Raw genomic sequence first — 24614 nt, forward strand, 5'->3', positions numbered from 1 at the left:
GATATTCCTAGTGCACATTTGAGTGTCCGGAAACGGGCACTAAGGGCGGATCAACGGACCCAAGTGGATGTTGTCCTGACTCCTGAGAGGTTGACGCGACAAAGGAAGTACTTTGGCCATCTAATTAGTTAGTTAGCTCTGGCGTTTTGTCAGTCAGCATTCAGCGATATTTAACTAGATCCGAAGCTTCTGGTGGCTTTGATAAGCAAGCCAATTGAACGGAAAACCAGCATGACATCATGAATCACTAGGCTTAGAAAACTTCCCATTCCTTCCAAAATCTTATCGAGGATGGCAAGACGAAGGGAACGAGGACATAGATCGAGACAAAACCCGTATAATAGCAATAGCTCCGGTGAGCGTTTATGCCAGACGCTCGGATCCACGTGCTCCGCCGCAGACAGGAGAGACCTGCGTGCTTAGTGTTTTGTCCAGCCCTCTCTCTGACTAGCAGCCTACCTAGCTATCTACCTAGTCTAGTCTAGTCCAGTCTGTGTCCTACTATACTTCGAGAGCAAACATACATATGACAGAGGTGTGACCTGACGGATTGGGCTTAACGTGTCAAGATGGTTAGCAAGAGCATCATCCACTTTGTCCTCTAGAGATATAGTGGCAATGATCGGACAGTGGTAGTACAGGGCACTAACTTGAAACTGGAAACTGAACCATAATTTGGAGAACAAACATTGCTGTCAGCGTGGTAGGTGCGCAGTGCTCGTTCAAAGCGTATGCAAAGCAACCGCACCAAAACATCCGTGCATCCCGTTAAGACAATGGAAGAAGGTACGACTACCCGGAAGCTTCCAGCATCCCGTGTTATCCCGAGGACTACGTACTTGTCGGCTGGGAATTTGATTGGCGGCCACAGGGCAGTCCTCACTTTGCAGACTCAAGCAGTATACATTTGTAAGAATTGTAATCAGTGAAGAGGAGACATAGCTTAAGGTCGACTTCTAATGTGAAGATTATGATTAGTAGAAAAAAAAGTAGATACAGTTCTGGGTGGATCGGTCATTCATCGGGAGAGGAGAAGGGAGAAATGGATCCTCTCCTATTTTGCGGGTGCCCCGGAATGAACGAAGCAACGGTCGCGCATTGGCTTGCCGAGGATCTGGGATCTGGACTTCGACAGACCGTGCGGAGGTTTCCCCAGAAATCCAAACAGGCAGGAGGAGAGTGACTGACAAACTCTCGGGTTCTTTGTTCTGCTTCTCCTTATCAATATCACATCATTCTCTCCCAAGGGATACTGCGGGAATGAAAAGCCGGTGGGTCTGATACTGGACGCATCGGGGAGGGGTTTCGCTAAGGGAGGGAAACAATCTGATCCCTGACTACTCTGCTCCGTGTTTCTGGCCTGGGAATGAGATTATGATGATGTTCACGCTAGCTGCCCATGCCCCGTTTACTCTAGTTTAGTGACTGGGTAAGGCCATTGATCTGTCATCCTGGGGCATGGGGAGGTAGTAGTTAGTAAGTAATTTATCGCACGTCCCTCCCGCACAGCTCCAAACCGGATGTTAGGAAGAGACCTCACTACAGTGCATAATTAGCGCGTCTTGGGGGGTTTCGGAGTCCTTCTAGACTCCGGTCGCAGTACGTAAAGTCCGTCGATGATTGGTATGCGGCTAAGGTATAGATCGGAGGCTTTGTCTAGATACATAGCTCGGTTCCTGATAGCAAGGTAGTAATTTAGCTAGCTAGGTAGCTCAGTATGGATATATAGTAGTAAAACGAGGGAGAGTGTACTATGGACGACAGGTAAAACCTTCAGTAAGTCCGAAAGAAGTGACATTGCTTCATGAGGCTGGCTCTGGATCGTCGATGTTCGGGTGTCAAGACTGGTCTAACCCCCACCTCAATGAGAGCCAATGGCGGGCTGCGAAATGCTTAATGTGACCCACACTCATGCACCACGAGAGTTACACCATTCCAGTGCCGACCAATCAGCAATGGGCCAGAATACATGCACTAGACGGGAAAGAGTAAAAGTTGCTGGAGACTAGACCGACATGTCTTAGCGCAACTGCTTCATCCCCACCCGGCCGGTTTTCCATTCGAGGTACCGTCGTCATGATTCACTTTGGGAGCATTTTGGTTCTTTGGTGGCAAACAAGATCGAAAAAAGCACCGAACAGATTCTTCTGTGCTGGTTCAACCTTGTTTGATGCCCTCCTTGGGAGGTACCCGTTCCTAGGTACTGTGCACTGCTTGATACGAAGGAGAGGGGGAAGGGGGGTGGGAATATCCTCGTACTTCTTTCTTAACCCACGCGTACGTCAATCGTAATTCATTCTCCAACAAATCCTCCTTCCGCCAAGCCATCGACGCGGTACCCTGCGTCTCTGATCCTTCTCGTTGGTTTATCTACCAAACCTCACTTGATCCGCGCGACATCAACGCTTCCTCCCCCCTTCGCCCCCCTACCATCGGGTATCTAGACTCTTTAGATCATCCAACGTCCTGAACCTGGTCTAGTACCTGGGAAGAATTAAGAGTTTTTCCTTTTTATCAAAACGAAGTCAAGAAATAAAAATAATAATACCGAAAAGAAGAAAAATTAACGGTCGAACCCCCCGTGCATTATCGCATCTCCACTCGCCACTATCACTAAACTCGCACTCGCAAAAGAAGAGAGAGAGAGAGACAGGTATTTCCGGTTTCCCGCCGCTTCCCGTCAACGTTACTTTACGACTCTTGCCTTTCACCCTGCGACTCTCATACACACGCTGGTTTATTCCCGACCTTTCATCTTAATCTAGCTTCGACCCCATCCAAGTTTCCGATCCTTTCGTGCGACCGAGCAAAAAGGCCTTCTCCACCCCCCTCCGAGGGGCTTGTTTGGAGCCGTTAATAACTCTCGCATATCACTCACTCCCTGACACCTTGATGGCTCCTCAAGATACATCTTACTAGCTCTCTCGCCCTATAACATCTCCGAGGTGCCTTAGCTGCCCCTTCATATATGCTGCCAATCAAGATCAATTCCTATTCTGGCCCACCCCATATTGTACCATGATCTCAGCACTTTGTCGCCATTCCTAGATAGCGGGCCTTTCCTCGACGCCTCTTGCGCCTTTCCATTGAAGACGAAACATCTCTATCTCAATCAATTGTCCCACCTTTTCTTCTTCAACTCCAGCCCTTGCAACGGCCATCCCATTCGCAGACTGCCCTTATGTACCTGATTGAACTGCTAGGATGACGGCCATACTTCCCGCCTCGAACGAGGGGCGATCACGCTTTTCTCCGGACCCTTTGCGAAGTCCAATCACCCAAACCTACTTCCTCGAAGAGCCCAATGTTGCCACAGCCAAATTCAATCTGCCCGCATATCATTGCAAGGATCGTTCTGATGCTCTGGTGTCCTCCCCGTCGCGGTCAGCGTCTCCATCCCCGGATTTCACTATTACAGCCGTGGGGAATCTCCCTCCCACGCCTGCGACTCTGAGCAGTCTATCTCTTATGAGTGAGGGCCATGATGATGACGAGTTGGTCCTGCCGTCGTACGATTCCAGCCAATTTGGACAGAAGGAGCCTGAAGCCCTCAGTGATGTGTCTGTGGACTCCTCGGCGGACTACCCACGCCTGACGCAGGCACCGGCTGCTGATGATAGTACAATCGAGGATGAGCCATCGAGGCACGTGGATTACCTATCTCATGAATGGAGACAGGAGGATATTTGGGCGTCGTGGCGTTACGTCGTCGCCCGGAGGAACATATACGAAAACGGGAAAAGGCTAGAGAATGCCTCGTGGAGGACGTGGGCCAAGCTGAAACTCAATCTGGGTACGGTATCGCCAGAAGCCCTCAACTGGTCAGTTTTTGGACAGAGTCCCTTAGGCTTTGGCTCTTTGCTAACACCCCCAATAGGCTGAAGGACTGCGATGTGACGTGGTTGTACGGACCCTTGAAGACGTGCAATAAGCGGGAGAAAGCATTCAATGGCTCTCCTCCTCCCAGCCGCTTGGAGACACCGACCTTGTACCCGGATAGGAAACCGATATTGAAGAAGAGAACAGCTTCTGAGACTATCTTGCAGCGTTCTCTCTCCCAGCATACGCTCTTGCAACATGCGGGAGCCATCCTAAAAGCACAGGAGGCCGAGATAAACCGTAACCGTCCCCCATTACAGAGGGCCTCCTCGGAGTTTGGACATATGCTCAGCAAGTCGTCCACCACTCCCGTGGGGGTTACTGCTAAGGGTACCGCCACCAATACGTCAACATCGGCCACCCCTAGCGAACGACGGCATATCCACTTCAACAACGAGGTGGTACAATGTATTGCTGTTGAGGCGAAAGAGGAAGACGATGGATGGCCTGCCCATTTCGGGGATGAGTCATCAGAGGATGGTATCGTCATGATGAAACACATTCATTCTGACTCGTCGCTCAGCGACAAAGGTACGCCTCGTGGTAGCGTTAGTGGTGAAAACAAAACCATTGCCCCGCTTCCTTCTACTACACTCAAGTACCGATGGGATGCGTCGGACCATGCGGATGACCTGCCAGATTGCCGAGGGGATGCCCGTGGGAACGGACAAACCACATCAGAATCACCAGCATCCTCAATAATGGGTCGGTGGTCCAGCTACTTCTCGAATTCTACGTCGCCTACTTCGTCCGGAGCCGAGAATTCGACGCGGAAAAACGCACGATCTGGCAGGAATATCACGCCGTCTGCTAATTTCCTTCTCGACGAAGAAGAGAATGATGTGGAATTCGACTGGGAGCCAAGCCGCAACTCATATGGCCTAGGAAGTCTAAGCCGTCCCTGGTTTGTGAATCCAGAAGATGATGAGGAGCTCGATTACTACTTCCATTCGATGTCTCCGGGAGGAATGACACCCAACGAAGACGACGAACCATTGAGTGCAAGCATTTTTGACCGTGTGGCAGACACCGTAAACACAGCCAAGGACATTGCACATGTGATATGGAACGTCGGCTGGAGGCGGTGATTCCCTCTCCGTGGAGCATCCACAAGGTCGCAGAGCGGGCTTTACGACTTAATACACTTAATTTCCTAGCCATCAATTTCTCATGCATCTTTCTCATACAATAAACGACCAGGAAGACGGGTTGCGGCGTTCTGAGCTTTCACCAATTGATGTTGCTGGCTGCTGGTCGACGATAAAAGGGGTTAAAGGAGGGATTTTCTATTTTCTTTTTCCCATCTTCCGTGGGGTTGTATGTGCCTGGAGGAAGCCGGAATCTCCGGATCATGTTTTGGCGTAGTTCATGTTTGGTTTTGGGTTCTGCCTGGGGGCGTTTCTCGATGGGCTGGCTGTCCATGACGGCTTTAATTTCCTGCATTTTATTTTTCTTTTACCCCCAGATATCACCACGCGAGGTAGCGTTGACTCCTTATGACCCAATGAGACATATGATGATCCAACATACAGCAGATGAAATTCCATTAAAGTAGTGTACGACATGTTACATCCCAGAATATCTCTCAATACATATTGGATTATCACATTTCCCGCCCAACTCCATTTAGTAGTTCCATAAACAAACACCAAGTATGCTACCACAACCTTAAAACCATAGCTACCTACCAGCTCATGCACAGGCAGTACATGGGTATCAATTTCATTAGATTCCATCTACCAAATAAAGAATTGGTACCTACTCACTAACCACCTGCAACCCATCGAAGACATCAACCATAGACAGGAAGGACTCTCTACCACATTCCAGCAATAAAGATACATAATATGCATATGAACAGAGAACAAAAGTGATCACATCTGTTCAACTACTAACCACAAGTGGTTTCGTATTTGTGAGAACCAGGTACCTCTTTCCCGTCTCTAGGAAGAAAATTGAAGCCTGAACCTATAGAAAGCAAGGTATTTTTGCAAGTAATCTCATTTAAAAAAAATGAAGAACACCAATGACCAAGTACCAATCGGAAGAGCGGCGAAAGAAGGCAGATAGGTTTACTGTGTAATTTGCTTGGAAGGTGGGGGGCCGAGACGATATTAGGATGGAATGAGAGTCAGGACTGAATCTTGGAACGAGGTAACTAGTCAACTACTAATGCATGTACTTTGTAAACAGGGAAAAGTGGTTGGCTGGGTCGCGGTGGATTGATTAATAGCAGGAGGTGCTATAAGGGGAGGAGGGCAGATGGGAAGGAATAAGCATCGGTGCCTAATCGCTGGTGGGGATTAGTACAAAACTAACAAGCTACTTTGCTCCTACGGAGTAGCTACTTGATATCTACTAGTCTAGGCACTGTTTCAAGGAAGACCGTGCTTTTTAGTTAGACAGAGCGGGTCTGAAGCCAGATCACGCCGTGCTCAATGTTACGTCAGGGCGGCTAGAAGTGGACTGGGCTGGCTGGCTCACCTTGGAGGTCGAGCATAGTCAGGGGTGGTGGAGAATGTTGAACGATGATTGAAAGAGACCATTTCATTGTAAATGTGGGCTCACGAGCCACAGATCCCCAATATCAGGATTTGCGACGACATATATGCATGGACCAATAGCAACAACCAACTCCTAGATACCTAATATCCTAACTCCCTGTTGCATTCGAGGTTTTCTGGACTGTAACGAGGACTATCAGCACCATGATTGAAATTCGCTAGTCGACATCGATCTTATTCGTAATGTGTTACTTACATTGGGTATCATCAACAAGGAACAAGAGAGATGGCAAAAAAAAGGGTGATGCGAGCGTTGATAGCATCACCATCATATATAGCGGAAAACACAGATTCGTCAAAGTTTTCCATATATATCAGAAATAGGGATAAGTCCCTGTCAAAGTCCCTTGACCTCTGCTCGGTCAAAAGCAAGATGTAAAGAAGAAGAGAAAACGGCAACTCAACCCTCCATCGCATCTTCCGCAGTGTCACGAAACGTCTCCGGGAAAAAGCCCGGTGGCGGCCAAATATCGGCAATCGACGGGGGATGTACCAACGGCTGAGTCCCAGCAAGTCGGTCTGGGTCATGGCAGAAAGCCTGGAATGTACTCTCGTCAATAAAGCCGAAATCCTTCAACGCAGCCTCGCGATTGTTAGCCCACTCTGTGGTGTCGAGATATGCAAGATCCTTGAAGATGGCGTCGATGTCGCCGGTTGACCCGATACGCTCTGTCGTATCCGAGCTCCTATCCCCAGAAGGTACAGAACGTTCGTGTATAACGCCCGGGCCGGTGACCGACATCATCGAACTCGACACGCCAGAGTCGGGTGTAGACGGATGGGGGCGCGTGCCCCGCGGTAATGCTGCATTCAGAGCAGCAGCAGGCTCGGACTTGTCCATGTGTGCCGTTCGCCCGTCCAAGGTTTGTTGGAAGGACACGTCCATCATGGATAAATCAGGATTTTCCACCGTGGGATCTTTTGGTGTCATGTACTGTCCGTCCACAGGGATAGTGATGCCCATGATGGCAGATGTATAATCGGAATCCCCCATTCCAGGTGCAGTCCTTCTCATGTGAGGGTTCATCGTAGGCTCGCCCATTATGTTCGGATACCCTGCCGCCGATGTTGCCATAGACCCAGGGGGTAGTGCAGTACTGGTCATACCGCTAGCCATTCCGGGTGCTGATCCTGCCTCTGGTGGTTGATAGGATAGAGCAGGGTTTCCGGGGAGATCCTTAGAACGGTACCAGTGATCGATAGAAGCAGACAATGAGCGATACACTGGCCAAGTTGAACTAAGCTCCGTGGTTCGCTGAAGGAGCGCTTCAGTCCATCGTCCGAAAGGGAACATGTCGGATTCGATTTTATTGCGCAGAGTGAACGCTTGTTCGGCGATAGTGCGCAAAGAAAGCTCGAATATCGGCGGCAAACCGCAAACCTGAAAGTTATCGAGGTGCTGGGACACCATTGGGAGAGCCCTATAAAGGAGTTTCTTGGCTCCTTCGATAGCCGGCCGTTGAGAGCGGTGCAGCCCAAGCTCCTGAGGCGCAATGCGCAGATAAAGCCACAGAAGGGTAGCCACATATGTTAAGCCAAGGTAGCTCTGGTGCGGGAGCAAGGCTGAGTGTCGTTCCGGATAGATACTTTCCGGACCAATCAAGCGACATCCAAGCGGAAGACGATCATCCCATTGCTTAAGCTCCATGACCAGTTGTTGTGCAAATAAGGGTGCGTTTGGTCCAGCCGTGGAGTCGCGAGCAATCTTATTCAATACACCGGCCAACTCGACTAGTCGATTGAAGCAGCTTAGAGCGAGCAGCGGACCCCGTCGAGGAGGGCTCTTCCCTTGTCCAGCCCCCGTAGGTGGCAAGACATCCGACCACGAGTTCCACTCTTCCAAGCCATCTTCTTCCAACAGCCCGACCATGGTGAGATCACGAGGATGCATGCACGGTCTCCTCGACAAACGGAACGAAAGCAGCGAGTCAATCACGAAACACCCAAGGAAAACCGCTTTTCCTTGCCTCAACTCGTCCGATCGTCGAACGTCCATGAAGGCTCCAAGGTCCATCGAAATGGCCATGCGAACAGCCTGGCCACTCAGCAGCCAGGCAGCAGTCCAGTCCTCCAGGCCGATGTTCACCAACGTCAGCAGCAACAGTGCCTGCACATGTCCAAGCTCGAACCGCTCCGTTTCAGAAGGAATCAAGCTTCGAGCTACCGAGTAATACTCCTTGGTCTTCGAAAGCGCTTCCAACGCCCCGTCCTGCGGGTTAACCCGAGATTGCGAAATGGTATAACTGAGCAAGGCCCACAATGCGGCGTGGTCGCCCGAACCTGGGGCCATTTTTGCGACAGATAGCGGCGCGCTTGCATACAGGTACGATGCTCGTAAGATGTTGTGTTTTGCGACGATTGGGAACCATGAGTGAGTGACTGCGAAATAGACGTCCAACAGCTGCGAGGTCTGCGGGGGTAATTGTAGGGCATTCGTAGCGCTGGCGGTATACGACGTGATCCTGCTGTCTGTGGGAGCGGCCAGCCGGGGCCTTTTAGCACGGGGAGAGGTGGAAGGCTCAACAACACGCGGAGCATCATGAGCGAGAGGAGTCGAACTACGGTCGATGCGGAATCCCCATTCACTTCCGGTGCCGTCATCATGGTCTTCCCGGGAGCGCTTTCCTGAGCTCTCAGTGACTGGCTCAGAGTTAGACAGCATCTTCTCGAGCGCACCATATAGGCGACTGGTTTTCCAAGATTCATGCAGTGTCTCTGACGCGCCATCATCCGTCCATAAGGACATGAGCTTCTGTCTCCGACCAGCTGATTCGGCGGTGGTCCCCAGTAGAGTTAGCATTGTGTCTTCAAAGCCATCGATGTTGCAGATGGACAAGGCCCAAAGCTTCTCCAGGCCACGAACATAGCCCTCTGGTAACCCGCGCTTCTTTGCATGAGGATCATATGAGCAGGTCTGGCCTGAAGCCTGGCAGGCCGAACAAGCGGGACGTAGTCCATCGCACTTGTCCTAGAAGTGGGAGGTCGTTGTCAGCATGGCGGGTGGAAATTAGAGACATGGTGGAGGAGTAGATAGAGACTGAAGGGGCAAGCAGATCCAGGATGGAGTTAATGAAGTAGGAAAGAAGGAGTAGGAGTAGATCGCCAATTGAGACGGCAGTGGGCAGCTGAGCTGCAGCTCCGAGGCGATAACAAGCACCGAAAACGGGCAAGTACGTGACGTGACGCAAGAACGCCGCCCCGAACATTACCGAGTACAGAATGGAAAACCACCTGCAGTTCGGGGTTGAATTGCACCGATCGGGTTAAAAGCAGGAGAAAGATGAAGATGGAGAAAGGAAGGGGGAAATCTATAAAAGAGTGGGGAGAGGGAAGAAGCAGAGAAGCCAAAAGAAAAGGTATTAATTAATTGATTGATTCTAACTGACCTTTTTACTTCGACAGCGATCACAGGCTCTCGACACCCTCTTCCGTCGAGGGGCTTTAGAATCGGAACCCTCGTCCATGGGAGAGGGTTAATTAGAAAAGATATGGCATGTCATGAAAGCAGGAAAAAAGAGAGGAAAGAAGAGAAGAGAAGGTAGCGAGCGAAAGGTGGTCGGGCCTCCCAGAAATGACACCGACCAGAAGGGGGAAGGTAAAAAAAGGCGTGGACGGAAAAGGCAGTTTTCAGTTCAGTTTAGTAGGGAATAATAGGAATCGGAAGTGTAAAGTTCAAGTAAACTGGAAAGGTTTAAGGTAATAGTTGTAGGTAAGTAAGTAAGTAGTCGTAGTAGTAGTAATAGTAGTCGCCAGGCAAGCCGAGAAAGGGACCGCGGCGGAGGGATTGGAGCAAGCCGAAAAGGTTATCCCGCAGTGCATGCCCGTCTGTTATAAAACAAGACCCTCGGGTCCCCCAGACGCAATCGGAAAAGAACTTGTCAAGAAAAGCGATGGCAAGTAGTATTACGCAAGAATCCAATGAGTCTAAAGATGGATGATAGCTACCACAGCCACCTCAGGGTCTCGCTGTTGAATCTCCTTGGTCCATCCAATCCAATATGGAGTTGTGCATCGGCCCAGACCCATCCTGAGGCAACCAAGTTTAGAAAGGGATCCGGGAAAGTGTAAAAGAAAAAAAAATACACTACGAGATGCAAGTTGAAGGGACCGCAACGGGGGAAAATACAAGGGACGGGAGAAGGAGGGGGAAGGGAAAGATCGGGGCAAAAACTTCGGGATGAGGAAAAAAATTGGAAAAATAAAATAGAATAATAAATAAAATAAATCAATTCGAAAAAAGTTGACTACTAGTTTACTCTGTCTTTAGTGAGTTACTTAGTGGATGATGGTTGGGTTTAGTCGCCTTTTCCGGGTGAGTTTTGGGTTCCGTCGGGACTGAGATTGGCAGCTGCAACGATTTTCCAGAATTCGATGCTAAGGAAAAAAAAAGTAATAATAATTAATGATAGTAAACCAAATAAAAAGAAAACAAAAAAATCTTTTTCTATTCTTAAATAGTAAGAAAATCAAGATAATCTAGATAATAGTGCCAAAAAAGGTTTTTTTTACCAGAAAATTCCCACTTTTCGTGTGGTGAGATTCTCCTCACAACGGAGGGCCATGTTGTGCCTGAGGCTAGCACCCCACACCGGATCCCCACGGCTTCTCCACGACGCGGTGTGGGAGACTTTCCTCCCAACTACTTTCCCCTACACAGTCCCTGCACCTTTTGGCTGCAGGAAAAACCGAGACTTCCGCCGTCCTTCGCCGTCTTGGCTCGGTGGGATTCGTGCTCGCTCTCTCTCCATAATTCATACTCCATCACACCCCCCCAAATACTTAGTGTTGTCTGATAATAATAACTTCCTCAGGCTCAGCCTCCTCTGTTCCTAGCGACTCACAAAAATAGCATTCTCTTGAACCGTGTCAATCAGCCAAGAATTCTTCGCAGCAATAATCCGCGTAACCAACCACCTACCAGTTCCTATTATTATCTTTCGCGTCCGAGGGAACTAATCACAATAAGTCTAGAGGACAAGAATAGCGTGCATCTAAGCTTTCCAACCGATAATGTTCCTGCTTTCCTAGTTCCCCCAACTGTGGCCATCATTATGTCCTGACTAGTTACGAATCATGGGTCCTCAATGCTGACTTCAAACCTCCATTGTCTGTGGCTATCTACTATCAACTAATGGATAGACGAAAAGGGCGCCTAACCGTCTTCCTAATTATCAAACTCGAAACCCACTAGCCCAATCACTGGTGACTGAGCAGATAGGAACCGCCGAAAACCGGCCGCTCTGCTGTCGGCGGGGACCAACCGTAAATTTCACCCCACAAAGGCGTCGAGCCCAAGAAGAATCCAAACCATGACTAGTTTACTGTCTATTGTGGCACTCCGAACTAACCGACCCATTATCACTCCTGATTCGCCGGTTCCAGGGGTCCGACACCCTTCCTGGTACGTCCTCCTCTTCAGCATGCTCACTGTCCGTGTCAAGCTCTTGACTCGGCTTATGAATAATGACCTTCAGATCGTTCGCGGATCCGGCAAACGATCCGGCATCCCGACTCGGTAGTCATGCAGATGGAGGAGATGTACATCTTCAAGGGTTCATCAGTCCCAGGCCTCCGGGCGTCGGTATACCCATCGGGTCCGAATAATCGTGCAGGGTCCTTACCCCGGGACGCGAAGTGATACAGTAGTACCACTCACTATACTCCATTTAATTTTAAGCATATACATTTGATTCAATGCTACTGGGCTAATGGGCCGACGTGCTAGAGCTTAGAGTGATGTAGGCGCAGATTGACCCGAATTGACAGAACGATTTTCTCTATCGATTGGATTACCATCGTTTTCGCAGGTGCTGGCTACCCACCTATTAGCCCATCACACGCCCGCTAAACAGGCGTTTTGTTTCTGCCTGGAGAATGGGGTCGGTTTACTTATCAGGGATGCATGCTTATTGATTAATGATAAATACTAGCATGCGGTTGAAGAGACTAATTGAGTAGGTGGCTACCGATGGATCGGGGGTGACACCCAGGCCAATCTATGTCGTATACGGAGAGTTCCGCGGATGGAGATCGTCTATCCGGGTATTGCCTTATCCGCAAACAGCCTGGAGGGCAGGCGGTCACTCGTGGCAGATGCGATGGTCCGGCAATGCGGCTGGAGATGCTGAACCCGCGAACCCTTTGGGACTCCGGTGGCTGATGGCCGCAACCGAGCATTCTTGCCATGGTCCCCCGACTGTCATCCTTTGGTTCTGTTATAATCACACTTTCTCCAGCGCCCCCCGGTTGGCTTTACCCAGCAAACCAATCACGCCTGCTTGCCCAGCCTTGCTTCAACACGTTTCCGTCCCATTGCTGCCCTCGCAGGCATGCCAGCTGCTGCGACGATTGACCGCCTTTGTCCCTGCCGCACTTACTGCAGTCCGCCTCCGCCCGATAGCTAGCAAAGCTAGTCACCATTTCCTCACCCCCGCCATCTTCCCCGGTCTACTAGCTTCTCCGCTTCAGTCACAGAAAAGAAAAAAAAATCAAGAGCGGCCCTCGACAACGCTATCCTCCCTCAATTGAAGCATGGCCACTTCGAATATGACGGAGTGCAGATGATTGGTCCTCATTGGATTGCTTCGGATACACTGCTGATATCATCTTGATTTATCGTTGCTCTAAGCAACTTAGACTTTCTGCAGCGGACGGTCTTGCTTCCCGCGCACCGACCACACAAGACCTCCGTCCCACTGATCCACGTAAACGTCCACAATGCACAAAATATCCCCGGTAGATAAGCGCCGGAGATTCGATCCTGATGCCTCTCTGGTGCTTGTGGGCATCCGGGGGTGCGGAAAGCGGTCTCTGGGATTTGTCGCTGCCACTGCGTTGAAACGGCGGTTCATCACGGAAGACCACTACTTTAAGGAAGTGACCGGACATACCAGGCATGAGTATCTCAAGCGCTATGGAAGTCAGGAATTCCAGCAACGCGATGTCGAAGTCCTCAAGTCAATGCTTGACAACCACCGCTCCCGTTGTGTGATTGAATGCGGTCTCGGCAGTCTTACCCGTCCGGTTCAAGAGCACCTTCGTCACTATTCTGCTACCAATCCCATTGTATACATAGTTCGCGACATGGATCGCATTCAAAGCCTATTAGGCCTGGAGGAGCAGTCGGTCAAACTCCTTGCCGAGGGCGATCCCCTACACAGAACATGCTCGAATTTCGAGTTCTACAATGTTGAAGATCATTCCAGTATCGCTTCCCAGACGGATGAGGGATCGCCGGACCGACGATGCGTTGATTATTCCTTCAAGTTGAAAGAAGCGAAAGAGGACTTCACGCGCTTCGTGCGTTTCGTGACTGGCACCGATGTAGGACACACCAGTTATGACTCGCCTTTTGTCCTGCTAGAGACCCCCCCAGAACTCCGGTCCTTCACCCATGCCATTTTTGTACGATCTTCCGACCTGGCAGAAGGCAATGTCAAACTACAGGAGCTTGAGTCAGGAGGTGATGCCATTGAGCTGTGTGTTGACCGCTGGAGCGCGGGATTGACAGCAACTCTCAGCAAGCAGGTCGCTCTACTCCGGAGGAATGCTCGCACGCCCATCATAATCTCAATAGATAAATCCTCCACAGGAATTGCCAGAGATGATCTGTCTGCCACAAAGGTGAACAATCTATACTTCGCTATTGTGGAACATGCTTTACGGCTGGCGGTTGAATATTTGGCCGTGGACTTGAGCCAGGAAAGGTCTAGAGTGGAGGAGGCAATCCGCACCAGAGGAAACACAAAGATTATTGGTCAACGCATATTCGAACCTTCTGCGCCAGAGACATGGGAGAGCGAAGAATGCCTTGCCCTCTATTCCGAAGCCGAAAAGCTGGGGTGTCAGCTCGTTCGCTTTCTTCGAGTGGCTGCGTCGCGTGAGGATAATGCAGCGGTTGCTAAATTCACAAACAAGATTCATGCTTTGCCTGGCGAACATCCACCGGTTATCGCATACAACATTGGCCGTCTTGGCCGCACCTCGCAAGTGTTCAATTCCATCCTCACATCTGTAACCCACCCAGCAATCGAAAGGTCCTCCGACAACGAGCGAGATCCGCAGATTACGTCTCGTGATGCAGTTCAGGCCTTGTTTCAGAGTTACGTGCTGGACCCGCTCCAGTTCTTCATTCTCGGAGGCAATGTCGCATACAGTCTTTCCCCTGCAATGCACAATGCCGCTTTCCGCCACTGTGGCATGAGCCATACCTATACCATACCGGACTCGCCATCGCTTGCAATCATGGACCGGTTGGGCAGAGATTCGCATTTTGGAGGGTCAAGTGTGGTTCAGCCTTGGAGAGTACAACTATCACATAAGCTCGCGGCGAAAAGCCGACATGTGGAGGCAATCGGTGCCATCAACACGATTGTACCACTGCGCGCCGGCCCTGATGGATCCATGTATCCTCTACAAGAGCAGGCGAGTCGGCGTAACCAGGCTGGACCTGTGCTAGGGTGGTACGGTGAGAATACGGACTGGGTTGGCATTATGAACTGCATCAACCGCAACCTCTCTCCACGCAATGCCATCAGCCCATCGAAGACTACTGGGCTGGTGATAGGAGCGGGCGGTATGGCCCGCGCCGCTGTCTATGCTATGCTGCGGCTCGGATGCCGTAAGATCTTCATCTACAACAGAACTTTGTCACGAGCGGAAAGTGTCGCTGGCCATTTCAATTCATGGGCAGCCTCACAAGTGGACTCGACGGAAGTTGTGTATGTGCTCAAGTCATTGAAGGATGAATGGCCTGAGGATGCCTGTCCGCCTTGCATGATCGCATCTTGTGTGCCTGCGGACCGCGACCGCGATGAACCGCCAGCCAACTTTGAAATGCCTATGCAATGGCTGGGAAGCCCCACTGGCGGTGTAGTCCTTGAGGTAAGTTCTTTAAATGAAGTGCACAGGTGGGCCCTGACTAACCTTTTCATGCTAGTTCGCTTACAAGCCACTGGACACACCACTGCTGCGCCAGATGCGTCGTATTCGGACTGAAACCGGGCGCCCTTGGGTATTAGTCGATGGACTTGACAATGTGGTCGAGCAAGCGATACCCCAGTTTGAGCTCATGACGGGACGAAAGGCACCCCGTCGCTTGATGTTTTCAGAAGCCCTTCACAACTACGTCGGCGAAGAAGGTCACTTCGATGACAAGACGATCCAAGCCAGGCTCGATCATGTTAGGTAACAATACCGGACTGGTGTGTTAAAGAGCATAGCTGCATTACATCGCTTACGAAGGTATTGATGCTCCATTTGGTTGCTGCGTGTAATCACGACCCTGAGCCGGTTCAGGGCCTTTTTTAGGGTGTCCTCGACGCAGCCGCTGCTGCGTCTGAAGGAACCCAAACCAGGGGTATCAGGGATATGTCTGGGGTATTCTACGTTAGAGAGAAATTGAGATGGGCACCATTATGCGAGGCATGAGGTGGGTTCTGCAATGCGAGGCTACGACTAAGCCAGGATATAAGAGTCCGCTCATCCAGCGCATTACTGGAGTTCAATGGGCTGATATTACTGCATCTGGAAGTGGGATTTCACTGGTCACTGGGATAGCCCCTGGTCACCAATGATCCACTTCTGTGCCCGGTCCGACGGATGCTAATGGCGTGACATCAGGTGTGATCCTAGCTGCTTATGCAAATGTTACTTCGGTAGTACATGCATGCATGGCCAGGCCGCCACAAACCACGGCCCAGAACTGACTGGGCAAATGGGGAGCTTAATGTTGTTAGCGGCGCTTAAGGCCGGGTGTCTTCGGTGTTTGGCGGGCGAGATTACGTCTGTATTTGCATTATGCGATCAGAATTAAGCAGAGGGAGATTTCATATGCAATGACACGTTCTAATTGATGAGATAGCGTTGCTCTTGAATACTATAACCTAAGCGACTCCCAGTTACATTCCTAGAGAGTTTGTAGATAATAAAGGTCCTCTCACTGGCTCTTCTCGACTAGCTCTGCGCAACGACGTCTTTTCAGTTGAGGTAGTTTCCTTTGCAGTTTGTTATAGTCATGACTTTTCTTGAAATCACATATAGAGATGCAGTCAAATGGTAATGAAGTAATGATGTATATGTAACACTAGTGCTAGATAGAGCGGGAAAATCTACTAATGTATAAATGATACTACGACTACTTCAGCTCCTCTCTATCCAGAATTGCACCCCAGTAGCAAAACAACCGAGGGTGCTAGTAGGATATGGGTGATGGATTGACCGTTTTGGTGGAGGGTCTGTGATGTCTTGAATTACTATTCATAGATGCTATAGATAATAGTTTATGATACAGTTCCAAGTCTATAGTTCACAGGTCAAGTTGCATGGGCTTGGTGGGTAATCTGACCGAGGCATTGGCATGAAATATGTAGGACCCTTCCTGAGCACAAGAAAAAATGAATAAACACAGCCCCTGCAAAGCATCTACACCCAAACCACCACCATCAGTGCTCTACACGGTACATACAATACACAAGGGACACGTGTCCTACGGGCATCCACATAACATAGCATTCCTCGGAGATATTCACAGTGGTTGAGATATTTGCGGTGGTGCTTGGAATGTTTAATCTACAGAGATGCCCGGGGCGGAAAACAAGCACCCAGGAGGCGCTGAAGGTGGAGGTTAAATGGACGTGAGGAATGATGGACGGAATATATTGAGTTTGGCTAGGTTTTGTTTTTGTCTTTATATGAATTTTCTGGTCTTGCTTCTTCAATCGCTTTTTACTCTTGTGTCCTGAGATACTGCTTTCGCGGATTGCAAGTGCAATTGCTACGCTGCTTGCTATGTGAATGAAGCAAATGGTGCCTCTGTCTGTTGAATGCGGATAAGAACGAACAGCATCATGCGGAATTGCTACATCGCAGCGCTACTTCTGCTCAGCAGCGGTAGCAATGTCCTCGCGAAGCAGCGCACGACAGACGAGTTTACTTTCAGCTGCGATCCGTTGACGACTCAACTATCCGATCCGATAGTCGCGCCAGGGAAGCCATCTACGCATACACATGTTGTTACTGGGGGGACAGCATTCCAGCGAACAATGAATGAGAGCACGGCGCAGAACGCAAAGGGGACGACGTGTGAAGTGGATATTGATAGGAGCAATTATTGGGTTCCGCAGCTTTATCATCGCATGAGGAACGGGTCGTTTGAGCTCGTGGAGTATCAGTCCAGTGTAAGTATTGCTTTGGACTTCGTTGAGAGTCCTTAAAGCTCGGTTGAGGGTCGAGAGGAATTGGCTAATGAGTTAGATAGAGTATTTATTACTTTGATCGAGCGTGTAATTATACGGCCGGTGCTACGGATTGTGATGAGAAGCTGGTTCCGCTGGCGCCGCCGAAAGGTCTGCGCATGCTTGCTGGGGATCCGAGTCTTCGGTTTGTTCGCCTATTCTCTATACCGATGTCTGACAGTGCTGATATCAGAATGGGAACAGGACCTATAATGATTCGAACTGGTCCCAGCGTGCCATCAGTCATATGTGCATTGGCAAAGATGGAAGCTCGAATGAGACAAAAGGCTTGCCTCAGCAGCCTTGTGAAATGTTGAGGTCGCAGGTTTTTATGCCCTCCTGCTGGGATGGAGAGAACCTGGACAGCTCAGATCATAAGAGTCATGTAGGTGTCGTTGTCTGCGAGCACTTGGGGCTTTTCTGACAGTACTTGTAGATGGCGTATCCCGACGCTGGAGACTATAACAAGGGTGTTTGTCCCAAGTCTCATCCCGTTGCGATATATTCCATCTTTCTGGAATTCTTTTTCAACACAGCACCCCATCCAGATTACAAGAACTGGATATATGCGACAGGTGATAAAACCGGATACGGCTTGCACGGAGATTTCATGTACGGTTGGACAGACCAGGTCGCCTTGCAGCAAGCTATAGACACCTGTACCGGTCCGCAAGGATTGGCCGACCCAGACTGCTCAATAACGAGGAACCAAACAAGAGACTTGGCCCCAATGCCGCAGCCATTGGATGTTCCTGCACCGAAAGACAATATCGGTCAACATGGCCCTGTCAATAGATTGCCCGGTCACCGTAACTGGGCGACTAAGCATAACAATTCGACATTGCATGGGTGAGCTAGGCCTGCATACGTCGACATCGAGTTCGTGTATATAGCTTCGATGAGGTGACGTAGTATCGACATTAGATTGCACACATTTCCGTGGCTGTAAATTGCCGATATTTGGATGACCTGGCACGCGAGGGAAACAGCTGCTTTGCATGAGGCTTCCAATTGTGGTGACTAGTATGCTGGTTTCAGGACCGCGAGTCCAGGGTCTCAGATCTTGCAGAGAGCCGGACTGGACGATAATCACAGACATGGGTAGCCATCAAGAGAGCCCAGCCCATAAATTGCGTATGCACTTGCAGCGATCGCAAAATCAACCAACGTATCCCATCCCCTTTCTCCACCATTTCCAGACACCTCGTTGTTCCATTAAACTCCCAAACTCCTTGACGGTTTCTACCTCAGATACACCGGCTCGTATATCCCTCATTCTTGTCTGGTGGTGTGACTGCTTCTGATCACGAAGGTCTGTCTGATTCTCGTCGTTGAGGGGTCCTGGTCGCGTGGCTAGTTGAAAATCCTTGTACCGAAGTTTTCGAACGACAGTCACCCAAGACTCAACAGCGGTTTGGTCTCTCGCCTCGACATACATTATCCCTGGACAACCACCGGAGCGTAGAAGCACGAAGCAATTGTGTATATCGGCTGCGCGTTTCAGCGCAGACACCTTTTTGCGGGAGGTGATATGGTGGGTTCGGATGAGGGCGTTGTAGAACATCGTTCTTTGTTCGAGTTATTCGGGTCAAGCCATTAAATTATGATTGATATGTGGCATTTCTGCGACGGACAGGTAGCAAGATTTTTTGTGGTGAAAGAGCTGGTAGCCGACCGTAAGTGTGGTGGTGATGCTTGCTCGGAAGGTGATTGGTGAAGAGAGGGATTATACGGAAATACTTTGGGGTTAACCGGCTGGGTCTGGGCCTGGACGTGCTATGGGCGGCAATCGCGTGACCTGAGTGAGCTATTTCAATACCCTGCCAATTCTTTGAAGTGTAAAGAGAAGGTGAAAGGAGGTGGAGGATGGAAGGGCAGCCACAACTTGAGATCTCGGCTTCTGCCAGTGCGGGAACGCCCAGTCAGATGACCGCGGCTGAGCAACCCTTTGTTGACTCTACTACTAGTACTTACTCATTAAACTTAACATGATCTTCAATGGTGTATAGTCAGGCTTGTGCCTTGTTTTCCGCTGCTGGGCTAGAGTACAACGAATTACCTTAATATGAAGCCTTTGTTCTTGGATCTCTGCGATTACTAGTAGGCCTTTATGTCCCAATGCTTCAGTTATAGCTATAGACCAGACAATGTTTCAGGGTTGGGGAATACCGAGACTCACCTCACCAAGTTCGTAACCCATAACAGATGCTGGTCTATAAAAAGGATGTCAAGTGCCCAGGCTTATCTGGAGCTCTGGATCTGGTGTCCACATACCCTTCTATTACTGGTGACAGCTGACAATAGCCATCTGTATTCCACTCGTCATTCCATCCCTGCTCGATAGCATTTGGCCAAAGCAACTCTCGCCACCTTTGAATCCTTCGACGGCCACAATGAGTCTTCCAAATCTCCCCCAAGAGATCTTGCTGCTCATAATAGCTGAACTGCGTTATGCAAACAATTTTGGGGCCATCGCAAAGCTTTGCCAAACTTGCAAGACAGTTTGTGCCCTTGTCCAGCCCGAATTGTTCCGTCAAGGCCCACAATGGCTTATCTATAGCGATGGAAGGGTACCTCCGTACAAGGTTCAAATGGTTACTCTTATGCGCTTCATAGAGGCTGTTGTTGAACGGCCTGAATTGGGCACCTTTGTACGCAAATTGGATATGGATATATTGTTCTTTCCGAGATTTAGTTCACTGCAGAACCTGCCATTTGGGCCCCGGAAGGTCTCAATGGAGACACTGATGAGAGCCTATAACCATTTTCCAGCGGACTGGAAGCAGCGACACCTGACAGGCAATGCGGGAATCCATCCACTTCCGTTGTTCATGCTTCTAATATCCCTGACGCCCAACTTGCAAGAATTGGGACTCAGTTATATCGAGACAGGATTGGGTGGATTGGAGCTGCTCTGGGAACGAGATTCTCAGGGCATACGCCGCTATGATTATCTCCCCAACTTGAAGAAACTTGTTATTGTTCTGGAAATCATGTCCCACGAATCATTAAGAAATCTAATTCATCTCATGCACCTACCCACACTGAATGAGCTTTCTATATGTGGCGCTGACGAGCATGACCCTGGCTGTCCACCTTTTAACCTCCTCCAACCCGAGTCTCTCAGCATTACGATGCTAGACCTAGGAGCATCTACGTTTACTCCCCCCCTATTGCGCCAAATTGTTCGTGCATGCAAGTGTTTGAAGGTTTTCTGTATCAGTGAGGCAGTAATAGACAGAAAGTGTCGACATGCTTCCCGGGTCAAAAGATCAAATATATTATCGGTCTTGGAGGCCCATAAATATAGCCTTCTAAAACTCGAACTCAACTTTAATGACTGCGCGCCCAATCCTGGAGGTCCAGATTGGAGTCACTATGGCTCGTTTACGTCCTTCATAAGCCTCAAAGTCCTTCAAGTGGAGCAAAGTGGCTTGCGAGATGTCCCAGATCTCCCGAACTCTCTAGAGAGTCTGAGGATAGTTGAATGTGACCGCCCTGTGTATATGTTTCTGGCTAGCCTGATATCGAAGAGCAAAAGCGATCGGTTATCTCTGAAATACGTCCGGATATCCGAAAAGTGGGAATACCGCTGTAAGGACCAAAATTGGATTCTCGGGATTGAGCCTACTTATGAGTTGGATCAGACTGCGGAAGGTAAAGCAGCAATGATGGAGGCATGCCGACGCTTGGACAATCTCATCAAGAAGGCGGACTTCTCAGTCGAGATTGTCGACTGCTCAGCCTGGGATAGATACGTCGCTGAACAGAAGACCAACAACGGGAGCGTTGTGGTGGACAACACCGCATAGGCAAACTCGTTTTGCCATATTTGGGAAGGAGTATAGGTATATACGTGTGCAAGATGGAGGAGTCAATTTGTCTTGATTTAGTGGTACGTAATCTTAATAAATTACTTGCGTTGCTACGTGGTTTCCTTCCTTAACAGCTATGCGACAATCCCTTCATGTAGGTTTGGCTTTCGGATGTTTCACTAGTATCATTGCTGAGTGAGGGGATATGATGAATCATTTGTACCTGTAGCAGTAACGATTAATTCATGCCAAAATCTGTACAAATATGGCCATACTTTGGGGACTTGTAGCGTGGCAGTTACTTACCATGATGGCCGACCTGAACATAGCACTATATAATGCCCGTTATTGTTGGATCAGTAGTCCCAGCTGGACATACACTATGGTATTCGTATTCGGATCCTCGCTAGCAACCGAAATCCTATCAATAATCTATCCAAACCCTATAAAAAACCAATTTATAAGATGGTATCATATCGCTATGCCAAAACAAGGAAACAACAAATCAAGAAACGTTCACCAACCCACATAACATAACACCCTTCCCCCCCTGTAGTGAAGACATAGTCTATACTATATAACAACCACCAATACGAAACCAAACCTAAGCCCCAAGCACCACCCCCCAGAAACTAACCGGCATCGGAATGGATTCAATCGCCTCCGGCAGCTTACTATAATTCAAAAACCACGGACTAGTATAATAGCCCCACGCGGCCACGAACGCCGCATCCACAAGCCAGATAACGACTCGAGAGATGTTACTCTTCGCGGGAAGGACACGCGGCAGAATCTGATCGGAAATGATCTGCTGCACGACCACACATGCTGGCAGAACGCAGAAGAAGAACATCATCATGGACGCAGCGAACCAGTCCTTCGAGACGGCGTAGGTCCCTGCTGCGTGAACGACGCCAGATACCATGAAGGAGAGGCAGACGACGAGAAGGCGTCTGAGGCCTAGGGGCCATGAGTCCGGGATGAGGGAGAGGGAGAGGGCCAGGAATGGGCGACGGCAGAGGTCGTGCCACATTTTGCCCCAAATGTCTGGATTGTTACTTTATTATTCTGCTGTCCTTGGAAAGGTAAGGGGGGTAGGTGACTTGCCTCGTAGGCTAAAGGTAAACATGTATCGGATCGCCCCGAAGACAGGGGGATACATCCATGGTTCCGCTGCGAGCTGTGGAGAGATGATCCGAAGCACACCGACGGAAATTACGCCGGTGGCGGCGTGGATTCCGTCTACGAAGGCGTAAGAGGCCATCCAGTGTACTGGCGGGAGGATGAACAACCGGATCACGCCTTCAGTTGTGGCAGGGGATGCGTGGATTTTCAGCACATTGGTCAGGAATGTTTCTACGAAGTTGCTGACGCTGGGGTAGTTCCGTCCAATAGCTGACTGATACGAGTCGATGATAAAGTAGGCTACCAGAGCCCGGACGACCTTGCCTCTCAAGAACGAGAAGCGGTCGTCATCTGCCACCAGGACGATGTCCTCGCGTTTAGGAACGCACCCATTTGCGCCGTCCGGGACAGCTTCGAGCTTCCGGACGGGAGGCTGGTACTTGGGAGAGCCGTAGCTCCAACCCACAGCGCGCGGGTTGATGATTAGATCGCAGATTTGAACAAAACGCTTCCACCCTAGCGTGGGAGATATGGGTTCCCAGGTATATACGGGTGAAGAGGATAGGTAAGACACTCTTTGTAGGCGCTTCAAGTGACTCAGATCATGGACCAGGAGGAGCTCCACAGCGCGAATGACAAAGGAGGTAGAGAGAAATGCATTGGTATATCTTATAAAGTCCCTGGTGTCGGGCGGGTAGAAAATGGCGCAGCAGGCGCTGAGGACGATGATGCCATAGAGGGTGTCTCTCAGACCCGGAAGCAAGGGGAACTTGACATGTAGAAATAAGGCCGCAAGCAAGACCGGCAGGGTGTACATGTTGCGGAAAAGGTGAGTTTCAGAGCGGAAACTCCAGGAGATAGCACCCGCATGCGGAAAAGTCAAGGAAAATAAAGCAACGCAATCTAAGCTGAGGTGAAGAGGTGTTGAAGGTATTCAAATAACATGGTTGGAGTGGCGGCGATTGGGTGTCTTTTGGCGCGGCTGATCATCCGCGCGGGCCCGCATTAATCAGCGGTATCGGAATCTGATATCCACTCCGGTTTCCCACTTTCGGGGATATCGGACAACTTGTTGGACTGTGTGCCAGATCATCGTGATGGGGAGCGATGAACTGTGCCTCGGAAATAGTGGGACTCTCATAATGTTGCGCACGAGGCAGTTATACCCCTCTCCAACGAAGTCGGCTTTCAAATCCGCCTGTTCCCGGCCGGTGACAATTGGCGAGAAACTCCGTGGATTAGCGCGAATGCCAGGGCTGACTGTTTTGAATGACCATTCTTCAAGCTGCAGTGCGCAGGCGACATGGTATTGTCTCGCTGTCTTGCATTTTTTGCTCATTTTGCACTGCCTAAATTTTCGTAGCCCTATGATAATCTACCTTTACGGCCTCTATAATATTATTAAGCTGCACCTGCCACCTGACTGGACGACTCATCTCGTTGTTAGCATAGCCCACTTAGAGCAAGCGCACAATGATGAGTATGGTAAATATTAACCAGATATTGCTCACGCGCCGCCAGTAATGGTAGACGGCCAGGAAGAATACGAGGTAGACCGTATACATCTGATCAAAGCAGACGATATGTTGATTCGCTGGAAGAATGGAGAGGTAACATGGGAACCACTTGACAATGTCAAAGGCGATATAACAGAAATGCTGAAAGCATATCAGAAAGGTTAGAGACGAAGTGTTTTACACCGATCAGCTGAGTTCTGACCCACAGAGCGGAACACGAAGTGAGAGCAGGCCAGGCGTAAAAATGCGAACAACGCCCCCATGGAACGCGCATCTATCAGACGCTCGGGATTGCACTATCGTGCACGACATGGTGGCTGCTTGGACAGAGTTGGGCAGCTGATCTCATTCGCAAAGGAGATATTAGGCTCGATAGAGTACCTCACGGACTCAGGGTATGGCTAGAAGATAGCGGTGCTCGTTGGTACCAGTTTGCTTCAAGATCCTATTTGATGCTAGCTCGGAGGAGGTTGATGAGAG

The 24614-nt window shown here is 49.8% G+C and overlaps 9 protein-coding genes across 9 annotated transcripts; 5 read left to right on the forward strand and 4 right to left on the reverse strand.

Moving 5' to 3' along the window:
* The first annotated feature begins 2748 nt into the window (after positions 1-2748).
* On the forward strand, positions 2749-5098 carry BO88DRAFT_57562 (protein phosphatase regulator REG1). The gene is made up of 2 exons (XM_025712975.1): positions 2749-3821; positions 3878-5098. Exons 1-2 carry the CDS (start codon positions 3205-3207, stop codon positions 4965-4967), a joined length of 1707 nt encoding a protein of 568 aa, XP_025562198.1. The 5' UTR covers positions 2749-3204; the 3' UTR covers positions 4968-5098.
* Positions 5099-5809, reverse strand: BO88DRAFT_57558 (uncharacterized protein). The gene has a single exon (XM_025712974.1). The coding sequence runs from the start codon at positions 5613-5615 to the stop codon at positions 5229-5231; it is 387 nt and encodes a 128-aa protein (XP_025562199.1). The 5' UTR covers positions 5616-5809; the 3' UTR covers positions 5099-5228.
* Positions 5810-6413: 604 nt separating this feature from the next.
* Positions 6414-10214, reverse strand: BO88DRAFT_366588 (putative C6 transcription factor). The gene is made up of 2 exons (XM_025704042.1): positions 9830-10214; positions 6414-9411 (listed from the first exon to the last, which is right to left on the reverse strand). Exons 1-2 carry the CDS (start codon positions 9905-9907, stop codon positions 6844-6846), a joined length of 2646 nt encoding a protein of 881 aa, XP_025562200.1. The 5' UTR covers positions 9908-10214; the 3' UTR covers positions 6414-6843.
* A 2852-nt stretch (positions 10215-13066) lies between these two features.
* Positions 13067-15740, forward strand: BO88DRAFT_57596 (repressor protein). Its single transcript, XM_025712976.1, has 2 exons — positions 13067-15326; positions 15382-15740. Exons 1-2 carry the CDS (start codon positions 13161-13163, stop codon positions 15631-15633), a joined length of 2418 nt encoding a protein of 805 aa, XP_025562201.1. The 5' UTR covers positions 13067-13160; the 3' UTR covers positions 15634-15740.
* Positions 15741-17290: 1550 nt separating this feature from the next.
* Positions 17291-18530, forward strand: BO88DRAFT_415582 (DUF1996 domain-containing protein; the record flags this gene model as incomplete). The annotated part of the gene is made up of 4 exons (XM_025708211.1): positions 17291-17620; positions 17701-17822; positions 17882-18062; positions 18114-18530. 4 exons carry the CDS (start codon positions 17291-17293, stop codon positions 18528-18530), a joined length of 1050 nt encoding a protein of 349 aa, XP_025562202.1.
* A 306-nt stretch (positions 18531-18836) lies between these two features.
* On the reverse strand, positions 18837-19241 carry BO88DRAFT_454107 (uncharacterized protein; the record flags this gene model as incomplete). Its single annotated transcript, XM_025710789.1, has 1 exon — positions 18837-19241. One exon carries the CDS (start codon positions 19239-19241, stop codon positions 18837-18839), a length of 405 nt encoding a protein of 134 aa, XP_025562203.1.
* A 577-nt stretch (positions 19242-19818) lies between these two features.
* BO88DRAFT_463418 (uncharacterized protein) lies at positions 19819-21549 on the forward strand. Its single transcript, XM_025711253.1, has one exon. It carries the CDS (start codon positions 20071-20073, stop codon positions 21487-21489), a length of 1419 nt encoding a protein of 472 aa, XP_025562204.1. The 5' UTR covers positions 19819-20070; the 3' UTR covers positions 21490-21549.
* Positions 21550-21603: 54 nt separating this feature from the next.
* BO88DRAFT_57635 (uncharacterized protein) lies at positions 21604-22060 on the forward strand. Its single transcript, XM_025712977.1, has one exon. The coding sequence runs from the start codon at positions 21758-21760 to the stop codon at positions 22022-22024; it is 267 nt and encodes an 88-aa protein (XP_025562205.1). The 5' UTR covers positions 21604-21757; the 3' UTR covers positions 22025-22060.
* BO88DRAFT_435788 (wax synthase family protein) lies at positions 21661-23541 on the reverse strand. The gene is made up of 3 exons (XM_025709525.1): positions 22600-23541; positions 21799-22539; positions 21661-21715 (listed from the first exon to the last, which is right to left on the reverse strand). The coding sequence occupies exons 1-2, from the start codon at positions 23432-23434 to the stop codon at positions 22097-22099; spliced, it is 1278 nt and encodes a 425-aa protein (XP_025562206.1). The 5' UTR covers positions 23435-23541; the 3' UTR covers positions 21661-21715; positions 21799-22096.
* Positions 23542-24614: the final 1073 nt, after the last annotated feature.

Source organism: Aspergillus vadensis (assembly GCF_003184925.1).
Source record: "Aspergillus vadensis CBS 113365 unplaced genomic scaffold BO88scaffold_13, whole genome shotgun sequence".
NCBI classification, from domain to species: domain Eukaryota; kingdom Fungi; phylum Ascomycota; class Eurotiomycetes; order Eurotiales; family Aspergillaceae; genus Aspergillus; species Aspergillus vadensis.